Raw genomic sequence first — 15,797 nt, forward strand, 5'->3', positions numbered from 1 at the left:
CCAGTGAGCATCAAAAGCTGACATATTGGGAGAAGGGAGGACAGAGCATCTCCGGTCCTTAAAATTATGTTTTGAGTCACTCAATAACTTTAGGTCTGCCTATTATCAGAGGCAGCTTACAGTATGAGATAGTCTTAATTCTTTAAGCTGCTACTAGTTAGTAAGTCTTGTATTTGTGGCCAAAAACAAAACAAAACAAAACAAAAAAAAACCCACTTGCATGCTTCTCTTCTGAGGTCACCTAGCCAGTGTGCCACCTTCCTCTTCTAGTAACAGCATTGTGGCAAGGCCTTGAAGAGTCAACACACACACATTGCATTCAAAAGTTCAAATAGGGTTGACTGCAGTCTTCAAGTCTGCAGAGGCCGTCTGACCAGGTTTGGCCCATCAGAGTGTTCCTCTTAACCACACTACAATGGGCAGCCCAGTGAGGCTCATTCTGGGACTTTGGGCACAAGTTGTGAAAGGAGGTGTTCCATTCACAAGATTGTTGATTCAGAAGCAAAGCCAACACACGATCTCAGAGCTAAGAAACAAGAAGGCTCATTTCTGAAGATATCCTCAAGGCTTTGGGACCTTCCTCTGCCTGGGCCACCTTTGGACTTCCCTTTCAGTCTCCCAAACAAATTTCTATTTCCATGGGCCAGTTATTGTCTGCAGGATTTCTAACTGATCCAGGCCAAAGTCCAACCGTACAAATGGGAGGAAGGGCCTCAGCTGAGATACAGCAGGGCTGGCAAAGACAGCATTCCTGCCGGGCAGCGGCTGGTCTCTGGCCCTCTCCTGCATAACAGACGCAAAGGCATGCTCGGGTACAGGTGCTCAAGCGGGTGAGTGAAGGGGTCAGGTTCAAACACAGGTTTAATAGGCTTAAATGGTTAATCTTGACTGATGAGATTTGGAATCACTAGGGAAACAAATCTCTGGGTTTGTCTGTCAGTGGTTATCTTAGGTTAATTGAGGTGGGAAGACCCACCCTGAATGTTGGCATTATTCCATGGGCAGGGTTTCTGGGCTGAGTAAAACAATAGAGAAGGAGCTGAAACATAAAATCCGTTTCTCCCTGCTCCCTGGCTGCAGGTGCAATGTGAGCAGCTGCCTCTGGCTCCTGCCACCTTAATGCCTCCACCGTGATGGACTGCAGGTGCTGTGGGCCACAATAAACTCTTCCTTCCTTAAGTAACTGTTGCCAGGTTTTTGGTTTTTTTAACAAGACAACTAATGCAGAGTCTGAAATTCAAAGTACTTTAACAAAAATCATGCTAATGTTGCTGTCCCTTCTGTTGCCTCTTAAGAAGCAATGCAGGCCGGGGGATGGTGGCGCACGCCTTTAATCCCGGCACTCGGGAGGCAGAAGCAGGCAGATCTCTGTGAGTTTGAGGCCAGCCTGGGCTACCAAGTGAGTCCCAGGAAAGGCACAAAGCTACACAGAGAAACCCTGTCTAAAAAAACAAAAACAAAAACAAACAAAAAAAAGAAGCAATGCAGGCCTGTAATCCAACACTAAGGATGTTGAAGCAGGAGGACTGAGAGTTTGAAGCCAATTTGGGCTACCAAGAGAAACCTATTCTCAAAGCATTAAATAAAGTAAGTAAGTAGGTGAGGGGGTCTGGGTAGGTAGGTAAAGGTGCTGAATGAGCAAAGAAGGGACCCAATCACTAGCACCACCGTAAGGGGAGAAAGGCCAGGTGCATCAGGTGTGCCCAGAACCCCAGCATTTATGAGGCCAGAGACAGGAGAATCACCAAGGTTTGCCGACTGCCAGTCTAGCCACAGACACAGTGAGAAACCCTGTCTCAAGAGAGTACACAGAAAGTCCTCATGGTGTCTTCCTGTCCTGTACTCATGTGTTTGTATAACACACACACACACACACACACACACACACACACACACTAAATAAGTAAATAAAATGGAGTCCACGGTGTTTTGTCAATGTCCTTTGGGTAGACCTTAGGAGAGCACTGAGCTTCCTTCTGTTTGGGAGTCAAGTTCAGAATTGAAGTTATTCTCCTTAGGGGTCAGAAAGAGTCCACAGGGTGTCTACACACCACCACTGCCCCGGCTCTCCATGCCTCACTCTCCAGGATTCCTGCACACACTGTGTGGGGTTCAGACTTCTAAGCAAAGAAGAAGGCTTTCTCTGGAACTCCCATCTCCTCTTCAGGATATGCAAATAGGTTCTTCTAGATGATTCCAGAACAGCCACAGCTTCTCTCTGCAGCCCCAGGGGAATACCTGAGACGGTTACAGTGCCCTTCCAGTTTTCTTTGGTAAACCCCTCCCAAGTGATGCTCTTTTGTTTTTGTTTTTGTTGTTTTTCATTTACAGGACAAGAAATTTTCTTTAAAATTCAAATACATACATTTTTAAGTGGCTTTGCCACAGAAAAGAATTTTATAATGAGTCAGTTTAAAGCAGAATTGGAGTTCATTGGGAAGAGACTTTTTTTTAAGATTTATTTACTTTATCTGTATTTGTGAGAGTCTGCCTGTTTATATCCGCATCACATGCATGCCATGTACCCATGGAGGCTGCCAAAGAATGTGGGATCCTCTGGAACTAGAGTTACACAGTGGTTGTGAGCCACGGTGTGGGTGTTAGGAACTGAACCCAGAATCTCTACAAGAGCAGCAAGTGCTCTTAACCTCTAAGCCATTGTTCCAGCCCCTTTGGGAGAGACTTATTTTTTTTAAACATAGGTGTAAGCAATAGGTAGGAGGGTGTATCCGAGTACTGAGGAGTCATTCAAGGTAAAGATAAAACACATCCAGATGTGGGTGTGGGCTTCTCAAGAAAGTCATGCTTAAGTGTCTTTATCGCAGCCATTTTGGTGGTTTGAAAGTTACATCTTCAAAGATTTATAAGGCATTTAAATGAGATCATAGGGTGGCTCCCAAGGTACATGGGATAGGGTTACAACTGAGCAGGTAAAACCTTAAGAACCAGGAGTTACACAGGAAGTTGGCGTGTATTTATCAAAGGCAAAGGTTTACAGTCTCTCTGGGAAAGAGTTAGACGGTGATGGAAGGTCACATAGTCTCGGGCCTGAAGCATGTTCTATTGCTATTTTAACTTTTTTCCTTTATATATATTTGTTTGTGACCCCTTGTCTGCATGCTCACGACATATGTGCAGTACCTGTGAAGGCCAAAAGAGGCATTAGATTCCCTGAAACTTGAGTAACAAACTGTTCTGAGCCACCCAGTGTGGGTGCCTGGAACTGAACCTGGGTTCTCTGAAAGAGCAGTGAGCTAGTGGATCCTAGCCCCTACTTTAACATTATTATCTGAAATATCTCTATATAAAAGCAGTAGTCTCTGAGTAGGAAATTTTCACAGTTCTCTCTTTCTGTTTCTCTGTGTGTGTGTTTCTCTCTCTCTCTCTCTCTCTCTCTCTCTCTCTCTCTCTCTCTCTCTCTCTCTCTCTCGTGTGTGTGTGTTGGAATTCTTGACTTGGTTTGTGTGAGAGCCTGCTTTCTCTTCTCATGCCCCTTTAATTTTTTCCCTGTCTTTCTACTCCACTTCAATGTGACTTTCATACTATTCTGCAGTCTGTCAGTGTTTGAACATCTTACCATGAACACAACAGAATTAGTCTACAAAACTTGAAGTAACTACACACACTAGGAAAGTATATATAGTTTATTATTTGTACATCATCCTCCCTCCCACCACGTTATTATTCATCCAGGGGATCAGAGGAAAACCCATCCCAGAAGCCAGAGTTCAAGGTTCCCTCCATTTGCTCAACCAAGTGGTAAGGAGGTGTATCACTCATGTTGCCTGAGCAAAACCAACATAAACACACACACACACACACACACACACACACACACACACACACACACACACACACACTTTCTGATAACATTACTTCATTTTCCTTAAAGCAACCACCTCTCACTCTATCCTGTCTTCAGGCCTTATTTCTGGGGTTTCAGAATTATTATATGACACAGGCAGGGCCAATTAGCAGGTTCCGTTCGCCTGGAGATAGAGAAAAGACCACAGCTGGGTCATGGATGCTGCTTGGTTGGCGTTCTTGGAGGAAGAAGTCTCTTCCCTCTGGGTTATGGGCTAGGAAGATGTGATGGAGTGCTGGTGGCCCTTTCCACCACAAGGACAGAATGTAGCTGGTGCAAGAGGGCAGCCGAGCCGAGCAACGCGGGTGACCAAACTCAAACCTGATGACATCATTTTTGTCCTTGGATCCTGGTTCCCTAAAGGCAACTACTTCTGGGCTATCTAATCACAGGAGCCCATGTAATTTTTTCACCCTTTTACTCCTGTCACTTTAGATTGGATTTCCAGTCACTTGCAATCAAATGATCAATGACTGATACACAAATCTGAGACCAAATGAGACTTCAGCACCACCCCTCTTAAGTAGAGTTTCAAAGTAAGAATATAGCTTTTGCGCCTTTAATCCCAGCACTAGGGAGGCAGAGCCAGGCAGATCTCTGTGAGTTCGAGGTCAGCCTGGTCTACAGAGTGAGATCCACGACAGGCACCAAAGCTACACAGAGAAACCCTGTCTCAAAAAAAAAGAAAAGAAAAGAAGAAGAATATAGCTTATGGTGATCCTGCCTCTGGGGGGGGTGGGGGGTGGCCTGAGGATAAATTCCAAGCCCATAAGAGGTTTGCATGGGCCAAAGACACAGGGGTCACTTCAGGATCCGGATGCTCATCTTTTGTTCGATGTTCATCTTCTCTAAGGACTGGAGAGAGATGGGTGTGGTCAAGTCAAGATGCTTGAACCTCAACCCTGTGCATCTCACCTTCTCCCCTGGAGTCCTAGCATCCCCCAGGATGCCCCAGGTCTCTCCCAGCCTCCAGTGAACTTTATCTCCCATCCTCCTTCTGTCCTAGGGGCTCCTGATCTCCACTCCTCCTAACCTTAGTGAACTCCATGAAGGACACTGCCCCATCACCATCTTCATCGGCTTCCTGCACTGTGCGGTCTGTGATGCTCTCCAACTGCTCATCTGTCACCTGAACCCCAACCATCAGCCGGAGAACCTGGGAGGTGAGAGAAGAGGCAGCCACAGAGAAGAGCTTCAGAGACTGCTCCTCCAGCCCCAGCCCTTGCCCACCTCACACCCAAGTTATGACCAAACTTTTCTTACTCACTTTTCACTATCAAACTCAATTTCCCCTGTAGCCTCTAGAAAACACCCCCACACTGCTTCACTGTCTATAGTCTTCCATATGACTCCATCTCACGCTTGAACAACTAATGGGTCCCGAAACCTAAACTTTATAGCCCAATCAACATCCATGCTCCACTCCACCCCACCTCACCCTCCATCCTAACTTCATCATCTACCCCAGAGTCTTGGCACTATTGACATTTGGACCTAGGTAACTCCTTGGTGTGGAAGGCTGTCCTAGGTGTTTTGGTGTGTATAGCAGTATTCCTAGCCCATTCCCAATAAACATCAATTGTGTGATCTCTTCCCAATAGTGACAACCAAGTATCTCTAGGCATTGGCAAATGTTCATTCAAGAGGCCAAATTATCCCTGAGTTGAGAATAGGCACTCTATGCCCAATCTCATACCTACTTACTACCTACTCATTCTTCTAACTAACCACACCCAACCTCATCCATTCCCATGTCTAACCTAACACACAATCTCTGCAACCCCACTCATCACACACACACACACACACACACACACACACACACACACACACACCACTCCATTTAGCCATCCTGCCATGACCACATCTGATGCACCCTGTGATCTTTCTGACCTGTAGCATTTCATTCCTGGAGATCTTCCCATCCCGATCCAGATCATAGAGCTGAAATGCAACTGGGAAAGGAGTGGGGAAGAGGAAGGTGAGGCTCCCTGAATTAACATTAAGTCTTCATCAGGCTTACGAGGGGAGTGAGGAGTTCCTGGGCCTCTCCCTGGTGTGGGTAAATCTTGGGGGTCTCCCTTAAGCAAGTCTCACACACTCACAGCGAAGTTTGTTCATTCTGCTGTTTAGGGGTTCAGGTTGCTTGGGGTCTCGGATTGTTGCATCTTCTTCATCTACAGGTCGAAAATGAGCCAGGACCCTGGCAAAGCCTGCGAAATCCACTCTCTGGCTCCTATACGTGCAGGGATGGAGAAGGACAGTGGTCACCTAGATTGCCACCATCTGTAGCCTCCCTCCCACCCAGGTCCATCTCCCCTCCGCCGGCCGCCGGCCGAGATTCACCCGTTGGGGAAGAAGCTGTCTATAATGCGGTCCCCCAGAGGGTTCACAGCCAGCGCCCCGATCTGCTGGAGGTCTAGGCGGCTGTAAAGACAAAGCAATGAGGCAAAGAAGACAGATGGAGGTGTCAGAGAGCGGGATGGGGCCAGAAAAACAGAGGCGAAAGGTCCTTAGATCTGCTCTGCTCACCTCAAGAAGCCCTTTTCCTCCCTGTCCAGGGCTTGGAAGCGGTGGTAGAGGCGGAGCAGGCTGGCTTGCGAGACTGCGGGAGAGAAGGAGGTGGGGTGAGCCAGCAGAAGAAGACTCGCAGACTCTTATCGCCAGATCCTGTGTGCATTGGGGTGCACTGCAGACACCCCGGCTCGGGGGACATGGGCAGGGAACCAGGAGGGCTTATTCTCACCTGTAACCTCCCCTTCCACCTACCAACATAACAGGGTCTTCCACCTCCCCACCCTCAGCGAGGCTTCAACTATAAGGAAGAGGCAGACGGGTGGGGACCCAGGGAGGGAGAGTCTTTATCCCCCGCAGACCCAGGTGCCCTGTCGACCCGGCTAGAGGGAGCTTGACTCAAGAAAACACTATGTTAGAGACCCAAGAGGTTCCCAGATCCCAGGTTCCCTTCGAAGTCAGCACCCTGCATACGTCGTCTGCTCTGCCTTCAGCCTCCATCGGAGAGGATGCCTGAATGATTCTGATCCATCAACCCGGGCCGCCTCAAACTTGGCTCTCAAAGACCTTAAATCACAGCCATCCCGGATGCCAGGGTCTCAGTTTCCCAGCTCCAGTGGCGCGGATTCCCGGACTCAGACTCCAAGCCCTCTAAGTCTCTGCGATCTGGGAGAGTCAAGCTCCATTCTGGGAACCCCCTACACTACACTCAACCTCCTCCTGTGCCCTCCCACGGACTACTGGGCTGCCCCCACCCCCGCAGACTCACAGCCGGTCTCTCTGAGGATGTGGTCCACGTCGGGAATGAGCGCAACGTGGGAGCTACGCGAGCCCATAGCGGAGCCACCACCGGCGGAGGCTAGCAGCCAGGGGAACCAGGCGTCCTCTCCTCCCGTCCAGGAGGCGCGGCCGCCCAAGTGGCCTCAGGGCCGAAGGTCGCGGGCCTGGCGAGCAGCCAGAACCCAGGCGTTCCTCGCCTGCCACCTACGACCCTGGAGAACAGAAAACAATGCCCGGGGGTAGCAGGTCAGAGGGGAAAACTGAGAACAACCGGTCGTTTCAGCCCGGAGATTGAGGTCGCCAGGGGCTGAGAGACGCCAGGGCCCCGCCTTCCTCACGCCTGTGCCAGCCAGCTCTCTCCCAACCCTCCTTAGACACAAACCCACCTCCTCCTCGACGGGACCTCCCAGATTCTCTCAGCCAGCAGTGCTCAGTTCTTGTCCCGCTGGAGGGGATGAAGACATTCTTCTGGGGATCGGAAGAGGGGGCAGGGAGAGGGGACAGCTCCCTGGGCAGGAGGGGTGGTGATGGGGAAGTCCAGGCTCCACTAAGTGGGACAGCTTAGACATGAATCCTAACTACTCCCTCTTTATACAAGCCCATGTGTCTTGGGTCTATGGTGTTTTCATTTGTTTACATAGGGTTATTGTGTGGCTGAGCCAATCCTTAAGATCCATGTGACACCAGCACTCTGGAGGTTGAAGCAGGAAACAAGGCATGAGTGCATGGCCGCTCTGAACTATATGAGTTCTAAGCCAGCCTGGGCTTCATTGTTTGGCCTTGTCTTAAAACAAACAAATGTTTAAGATTTATCCCAAATCCAGATGTCCTGGTTTCTCTCAGAAATCAGAAGTTCTGGGGCTAGTTGTGTAGCTCAGTGGGACAACAATTGCATGACATACAAGCCCAAGGCCCCGGGTTTGACCTACTGCAGTGGGCTGGGGAAATTTCCGGAAGTTTGGGATCTCTAACTGGAGGCTATTTGCCACAATGCCCATGTGGCCCATGTTCTCTCCCAACATGCCCGGTGGGCTCCAATAGAAGGACAGGTGCATAACGACCTGGGCTTCTGACCAGGGCCCAGCACCAGCAAGCTGAAGACTGTGACTTGGCTTAAAGTACTAAAGATAGTAACAAGGCCCCTGGTTTATCAGGATGCCCCCAGGACTTAGCTGCGCACTTATGTGCCCTTGCTGGACTTCTCACTCCGATGTGTTTTGTGAACTACTGGAATACACTGCCCTGTTTTCTATAGCTCCAAGGGAACACCACAGCTAAGCCATTTATAAAGGAAAACTTTTAGAGCTGAAGAGTTGGCTCAGAGGTTTATAATACCTGCTCTTTCAGAAGACCTATGTTCAATTCCCAGCACCCACATGATGGTTCACAACCATCTGTAGCTTTAGTCACCAAGGACCCAATGCCTTCTACTGGCCTTGGGGGACCCAGGCATGCTTGTGGCACACAGACAGACATGCAGACTAAACACCCATACACATAAAAATAAATTAAAGAAGAAAAAAGGACAAAAATTGAGGTGTGGTGTGGCACACCTTTAATTCTAGAAGCAGGAGGCAGAGGCAGGTAGATCTCTGTGAGTTCAAAGCCAGCCTGTTCTATACATCAAGTTCCAAGCCAACCATGTACACACAGTGAGAACCTTCACAAAGACTAATTAATTAATAATTAATTAATTAATGTGAAGTGGTGCATACCTGCAGTGAATTCTGGGCTACCTGGGCAACAGAGTGAGCTCCTGACTCAAAAAATAAAATAAGAAAGAAAGAAGAAAAGACAAGACAAGGAGGCTGTTCAGCTCTGGCCTGGGAAGGTCAAGGTCAGGCAGCTTCGTCTGGAGTGTCCTTGACAGTGAGGTCTCTGCAGAGTCCTACGCAGTTCAGGGCATTGCATGACAAGACCAACAGAACACCCCAGCTCAGTGCTCCCCTGTTCTTCTCATAAAGCCACAGAACCAACCTAGAGTAGCGCAGCAGGCCTGTCATCCCAGCCACTCTCAGGAGGCTGAGGCAGGATCACAAGTTCAAGGTCTGCCTGTGCTACAGAGTGGGTTCAAGGCCAAGCTGGGCAACTTAAACACTGTTCTGAGATGTAAACATAGGTGGCTGGAGAGGTGGCTCCGTGGGTAAGAATACTTGCTGTGCAAGCATGAGGACCTGAGTTCAAATCTCCAACCTTCACAAAAAACTGCTGAGCATGGCCATAGGGGCATGTAATAACCATACACACACACACACACACACACACACACACACACACACACACACACACTTTATTTAACTTTCTTTTGTAAAATAAAAGCAGAGTGGAGGGTGGAGCTCTGGGCTAGGCTAGAAGTGTGCTTACCAGCGAGTGTGTGGCCTTAAGTTCAATCCTCATGCTGCAAAAAATAGGTGTCTAGTTCTGAAATGACCCTACCATCACCATATTTGTATATACGCACATTTTCACGGGGAGGGGTGCAGGAACTTCATTACAAGGGTTCAAGTTCATATCCATTCGAGAGAAACAGTCTATTAGTCTCCAAACTGAGACAGAGGCTTAACTCCAGAGAGACTTGAAAATATTGATCTAAAAAGTGGTTGCTTCTCCTTCAGACTAAACAGCTGACAGAAGAGATGCTTGATTCCCTTTCAGATGTCCCCGAAGGACTAAAGAATGTAGGAAGCCACCCTCCTCCCCCACAGAGCCAACAACTCTCCAGGCCAGCACTGGGAGTCAGCTAAACCCAGGAAGCAGTGAGTCCCTGAGCATGGGCAGAAGTCACCTCCAGCCAGGGTGAGAAGGGGCCTTCCAGCCTTGCTCTCTGAGTCAGCCCTGTACTCATGTAAGTCAATCTAGTGCAATGATCAGCCCACACCACAGCCATCTGCCAAGCAGGGAGCCCTGGGCCAGGAGACAGTCCTGCTTCATGCATACAAGTGGGGTTTATACCAATTCCACAACGCACATGCCAACTTTTGTTTGGTTATTTAGGGAATGCTTCTGCTGAAGAACCCATTAAACTCACTTCAGTGTGTGTGTGTGTGTGTGTGTGTGTGTGTGTGTGTGTGTGTGTGTGTGTGTGACTGCAGATGGAACCCAAATGCTGTACCACTGAGCTACATCCTCAGCTGATTTTTTTTTTTTTTACTTTAACCTCCATAAAAGTTGTTGACTTTGGCAGGTGAGACTGCTCAGCAGGTAAAGGCACTAACTGCCAAACCTGAAGACATTCATCTGATCACCAGGAGCCATGTGGTGGAAGGAGAAAACTGGCTCCTGGAAGTATTCCTCTGACATTTGCATGTATGCAGTGCCTGCACACACACACACACACACACACACACACACACACACACACACACACACAATTTTAATTTTTTTTAAGTTGCCTGCCATGTTTGATGATGTTCAAGTTAGAAAAACAAACATTCAAGAATACTCAGGGAAACATAAAACTCTTACCTATCAATAAACATGCTAACTAAAAAAATGGACAAATGGGCAGTGGTGGCCCATGTCTTTAATCCCAGCACTTGGGAGGCAGAGGCAGACAGATCTCGGTGAGTTTGAGGCCACCTCAGTCTACAAAGCAAGTTCCAGGACAGCCAAAGCTATAGAAAGAAAGAAAGAAAGAAAGAAAATTTCAATGCCAGGGGTGAGGTATCTCCCTATGAGATGCTGATCCTGAGGCTCCTAAAATATAAAATACAAACTGGGCAGGGGTGGTGGCGCACGCCTTTAATCCCAGCACTTGGGAGGCAGAGCCAGGCGGATCTCTGTGAGTTCGAGGCCAGCCTGGGCTACCAAGTGAGTCCCAGGAAAGGCGCAAAGCTACACAGAGAAACCCTATCTCGAAAAAAAAAATCCAAAATAATAATAACAATAATAATAATAAATGGTTAATAATAGTAGCGAAATGGACAGAGACTGGAAGGCCCCTTTCTCACCCTGGCTGGAGGTGACTTCTGCACATGCTCAGGGACTCACTGCTTCCTGGGTTTAGCTGACTCCCAGTGCTGGCCTGGAGAGTTGTTGGCTCTGTGGGGGAGGAGGGTGGCTTCCTACATTCTTTAGTCCTTCGGGGACATCTGAAAGGGAATCAGGCATCTCTTCTGTCAGCTGTTTAGTCTGAAGGAGAAGCAACCACTTTTTAGATCAATATTTTCAAGTCTCTTTGGAATGGAAATTTCTTCAAAGAACATGTATAAATGTCCAGATAAATGCAGAAAAGGATTCTCAACATCACTGGCCATCAGAAGATTAAGAATCAAACCACTTCACACTAACTGGAATGACTAGAATTAAGACCAACAAAACCAAAAGTAACTTGCACGTCTCAGTGAGGAGATGGAGAAATCAGACCCTATGCATTGCTCGTAGAAGGAAAAATGGTGCAGTCGTCTCGGACAACAAGTTTGAGATTTTTCAGTGAGTAAAAACTATCATGTGATAAATAATCCTCTCCTAGGTATACACCCAAAAGAACTGAAGAATGGGAGTTCACTAGTCAGCAGGCACAAGAGCAAACAGAACTGCCATGTGGCCCAGCTCTGGGCCTCCTGAGTATTTTTGCCTGGAGGATTCTGGAATTGGTTCATCTCCAAGATGCTTACGCATCCATATTTATTGGTGCACTCTTCACAAAAGCCAATAAGGGAGCCAGCTTAGGTGTCCATCAACACACAAGGATGAAGAAAAGGTAGTGTATTTGTGTACAATGGAATTTTATTCAGCCGTAAGAAAAATGTTATCACAACATTTGCAGAAAAGTGGGTGGAATTGGAAATCATTATGTTCAATAAGATAGACCAAGCTCAGACAGACAAATACTGCATGTTTACTACATGTGTTATTTATTTACCTAGTGTGGGGATTTTGTGTGTGCACATGCCATTGCATGTTTTTGAAGGTCGGAGGATGACTTGGAGGAAGCCATAAGGAATGGCTTAGTAAGCAGTGTTCCTCCATGGTCTCTGCTTCCACAGAGCCTTAACAGTTCTGCCACCTCCCATCAGCACCACGGGTAGGGGACAAAGTCTTTAACCCATGTGTTCCAAACAGCATTAGACCAAGCTGGCCTAAAACTCACAGAGATCCACCCGCCTCTGTCTCTGAGTACTGGGATTAAAGTCATGTGCCACCCAGCTTAAATTTATTTTTATTTATGTGCATGTATGTGTGGCACATGTGTGCCAGTGCCTACGAGAGGTCATAAGAAGATATTAGATTCCCTGGAACTGGAGTTAGAGGCAGTTGAAACCCACCCAATGGGAGTGCAGGGTCTCACTATATATTATATATATATATAGCCCAGCTGTCCTGAAACTTGCTATGTAGACCAGGCTGGCCTGGAACTCACAGAGATCCGCCTATGTCTGCCTCCTGAGTGCCATGATTGAAGGCATGAGCCACTGAAATGAAAGGAGGCTCTTGTATAAAGACACATGTTATAGTGGCCACCAAAGGTCGTCTGATGGAGCCTTAGTGCCACTGAGAGGACACAGGGCCTTTAGAAGGTGGGGCCTAGGGATAGTAAATACTACACCCTCCTAGGTGTGCCCTGGGAGGGGTATTGAGAGGCCAAGCCTGACTGTCTTTCAGTTCTCCACCACAAGGAGGTGAACAGTTTTGATCTGCCACATGTTCCCAACCCTGTGGTAACGCCTTGCCACAAACCCACGGACTGAGACCTCAGAGACCATGAGCCAACATGGACTTTTCCTGCTTTAACGTGATCCTTCTCAGCTGTTTTGTCACAGTGATGGAAGTTTAATGCCAATCACAGACACAGATGGTTTGAACAGCTAATGACTTCACAAGGGCCCGACCTCTGGCTAACATTCACACCAGGGATTAGAGTAAGCGGAGTTTTTCATCAGGACTGCCAGCTCCCAAAAAAAACACATGGAGACTTATTCATTATGAAAGCTCGGACAATAGCTTAGGCTTGCTTTTAGCTAGCTCTCATAACTTAAATTAACCCATTTCTATTCATCTGTATGCTGACTCAGGGCTTGTTTACCAAATCTAGGTACTTTCCATATTGCTTCTTCCAAGTCTGGCTGGCTACCCCTCTGCCTCTCCCCGCTTCTTCTTCCCAGCATTCTCTCTGCCCCCAAAATCCTACCTAGCTATTGGATGTTTAGCTTTTTTATTAAACCTATCACAGTGACATATATTCACATAATGTAAAGGAATAGTCCACAGATTAGGTTTTAGATTTTTGAGGGGACGCAAACATTTAGAGCATGGTGAATGCATATTCACATACAGAAAGCCTATAAGCCATCCACATTGGGCTTATCACCTAACATTTCTACACCCCTCTCTCTGCCTTGTCCCCTAACCTCCCCAGCACACCTTAATATCACAACCCAATGGCTCTTGGAAACCAATGAATCATAACCATGGCTCCCAGTTAGGAAATTTCTGGTTTTCGGTGTCAGGAACCATCCTGAACCTATATTAAGAAGAAAAGAGCCAGTTCACTGAAGCCTGAGGGAAGTCCAAGGGAACATGCTTTAGATGCAGCTCCACCCGGCATTCCAGCCACGTCACTGGATGCTGCCACTTTCTCCTTGATGATCCTCACTGTCAGGTGGGCTCCACATGAAACTGCTCCTCAACTCATCAAGTAGGAATTCCCTTGGTCTCCGAGTCTCCTAGTCCCCCTTTGTGTTGTTATAACAGGCTAGCACCAGCTGGGTAATCTATAAACATTAGAAATGCATTCAACTTGCAGTTCTAAAGATGGGGATGCCCGGAGTGTGGCACTGGCCTGCGGTCAGGGCCCTCTTGCTCTCTTGCTGTGTCATCCCATGGCAGAAGGACAAGTGACAAGTTGGGGGTGGGGGTGAGGGTAATATGTGAATAAGAGGGAGAAGAGAGAGAGAGAGAGAGAGAGAGAGAGAGAGAGAGAGAGAGAGAGAGAGAGAGAGAGAACTCTGCTTTTATAACAAGTACACTCTCAGACTCCCAACAGCAGCTAACCCATTCATGAGAACAGAACCCTTATAAGGTAAATCATCCCTCTTTAGGCCCCACCCCAACACTGTTGCCCTGGAAATTAAACGCCCAACTCATAAGCTCGAGAGAACATTCAAATCTCAGTTCCTGACATCCAAATACACCCTGAAAAAGAACCCCCCACCGGCTTCTGCAGGAGTCACTGAGGTGGAGCTGCGGCCTCACTCACCTTGCAGTGGAGGTGACATGGACCTCGCGGCCCACAGGCCACCACGACAGGGAGAGGCAGTTCCTGAAAGCAACATTTTTTAGCCTAAGAGGAAAGGATGCTGAGCAGACTAAACAACAGATGTCAGCAGAGTGACCCAGTAATAACACAATGTTTACACTCACTGCTCCCTAGTTTCCAAGGAGAGGAACACGAGACCGGGCAGGAACTGTGAATTGGGTTGTGCAAGAAACAAGAGGCCCAATTTGCCTCAAAGATGCCTCTTGCCCTGCCTTTACCATCCACCAGGTCACACTGTGTTTAGAGCCCCAGTAAGCTGCAGGGAGGGTTAGAGGGGGGTTAGGGAACTGTGAAAGATTGTTAAAGGAATGTAATAGGAGCTGGGGAGAGGGCTCAGTGATGAAGGGTGCTTGCTAAGCAACTAAAAGGACCTGTTTAGATGCCAGCACTCACGTAACTAGTCAGGCATGATCTCCCACGCACCTGTAACCTTTGCAGCGTTTTGGGGCCAGGGGGTGGGATGAGAAAGGAAGATTGCTGATACCTTCCTCTGGCTTCTGCACACACACATGCACACACCACCACCACCACCACCACCACCACCACACACACACACACACACACACACACACCCCACAATAAAGAACATAGTACAGGCAGGCATAATGGCACATACCTGCAATGCTAGCTCTCAGAGAGACTGAGGCAGGAAGGCCCCCAAGTTCAAGGCCAGTTTGGGTAACATAGCAAGACACTATCTGAAGTGTATGTGTGTGGTGGGAGAGTGACACACGTTTGTGGTTTAAAGTAGTGCGAACAATAAAAGGTCTGTAGTAAAAAGTGCCCCTCAATCCTATTTTCAAATCGTCATTCCAAGAGCAGCCACTTTACACCCCCGCCCCTTGTGGCTCTCACGGAATTGCTCATGAAAACTGAAGAACATAACAGGGCTACCTTCATAGCAAAATGGGTCCTTTCTAGAAGCTCCTCCCAACAGACTTCCTTCGAGAGCACCTTTGCGGAGACTGCCGATGCTTCTTGGCCTCTTGGCTAAGATCAAGGGCGGAGGTTGCCTCACACACCCATGCACAAAACCATCAAGAGCGGAGAAATGCACGGCGTGAGAGTCTCCTGGTACTTACCAGCTGTGAGATGCTGGGGAGAAGGCTGATGGGGAAAGTGCATGATGCACAAATATGAGGACCTGAGCTTTGATTCCCCAGCACCTGCGTAAGTCACACGTGGCAGCCCACATCTGTAATCCCAGCACAAGGGAGGTAGAGACAAGCAGATCCCTGGAGCTCGCGGCCAGCCAGCCTAGCTGAAACGGTAAGCCCCAAGCTTAGGGAGAAATCCTGCACCCCCCCCCCTCCCGAAAAAAAATAAGGTGAAGAAGCAATTGAGAAAGACAGTCTCTGGCCTCGCACATGCATCCTCATA

At 48.1% G+C, this 15,797-nt stretch overlaps 1 protein-coding gene across 4 annotated transcripts; it reads right to left on the reverse strand.

Annotated features, from left to right (window-relative positions):
- Positions 1 to 3,629: 3,629 nt before the first annotated feature.
- On the reverse strand, positions 3,630 to 15,588 carry Chp2 (calcineurin like EF-hand protein 2). Of its 4 annotated transcripts, XM_052762557.1 has the most exons (9): positions 14,358 to 14,478; positions 11,110 to 11,290; positions 7,149 to 7,371; positions 6,398 to 6,470; positions 6,212 to 6,292; positions 5,971 to 6,101; positions 5,759 to 5,820; positions 4,899 to 5,021; positions 3,630 to 4,720 (listed from the first exon to the last, which is right to left on the reverse strand). In XM_052762557.1, the coding sequence occupies exons 3-9, from the start codon at positions 7,213 to 7,215 to the stop codon at positions 4,667 to 4,669; spliced, it is 591 nt and encodes a 196-aa protein (XP_052618517.1). In that variant the 5' UTR covers positions 7,216 to 7,371; positions 11,110 to 11,290; positions 14,358 to 14,478; the 3' UTR covers positions 3,630 to 4,666. The 4 variants fall into 4 exon arrangements, with proteins under 4 accessions (XP_052618517.1, XP_052618518.1, XP_052618516.1 ...); XM_052762558.1 differs by lacking the exons at positions 11,110 to 11,290; positions 14,358 to 14,478 and adding an exon at positions 15,500 to 15,588; XM_052762556.1 differs by lacking the exon at positions 11,110 to 11,290.
- Between the last annotated feature and the right edge of the window lie 209 nt (positions 15,589 to 15,797).

Source organism: Peromyscus californicus, unplaced genomic scaffold (assembly GCF_007827085.1).
Source record: "Peromyscus californicus insignis strain IS unplaced genomic scaffold, ASM782708v3 Scaffold_4__1_contigs__length_199733344, whole genome shotgun sequence".
Taxonomy (NCBI): domain Eukaryota; kingdom Metazoa; phylum Chordata; class Mammalia; order Rodentia; family Cricetidae; genus Peromyscus; species Peromyscus californicus.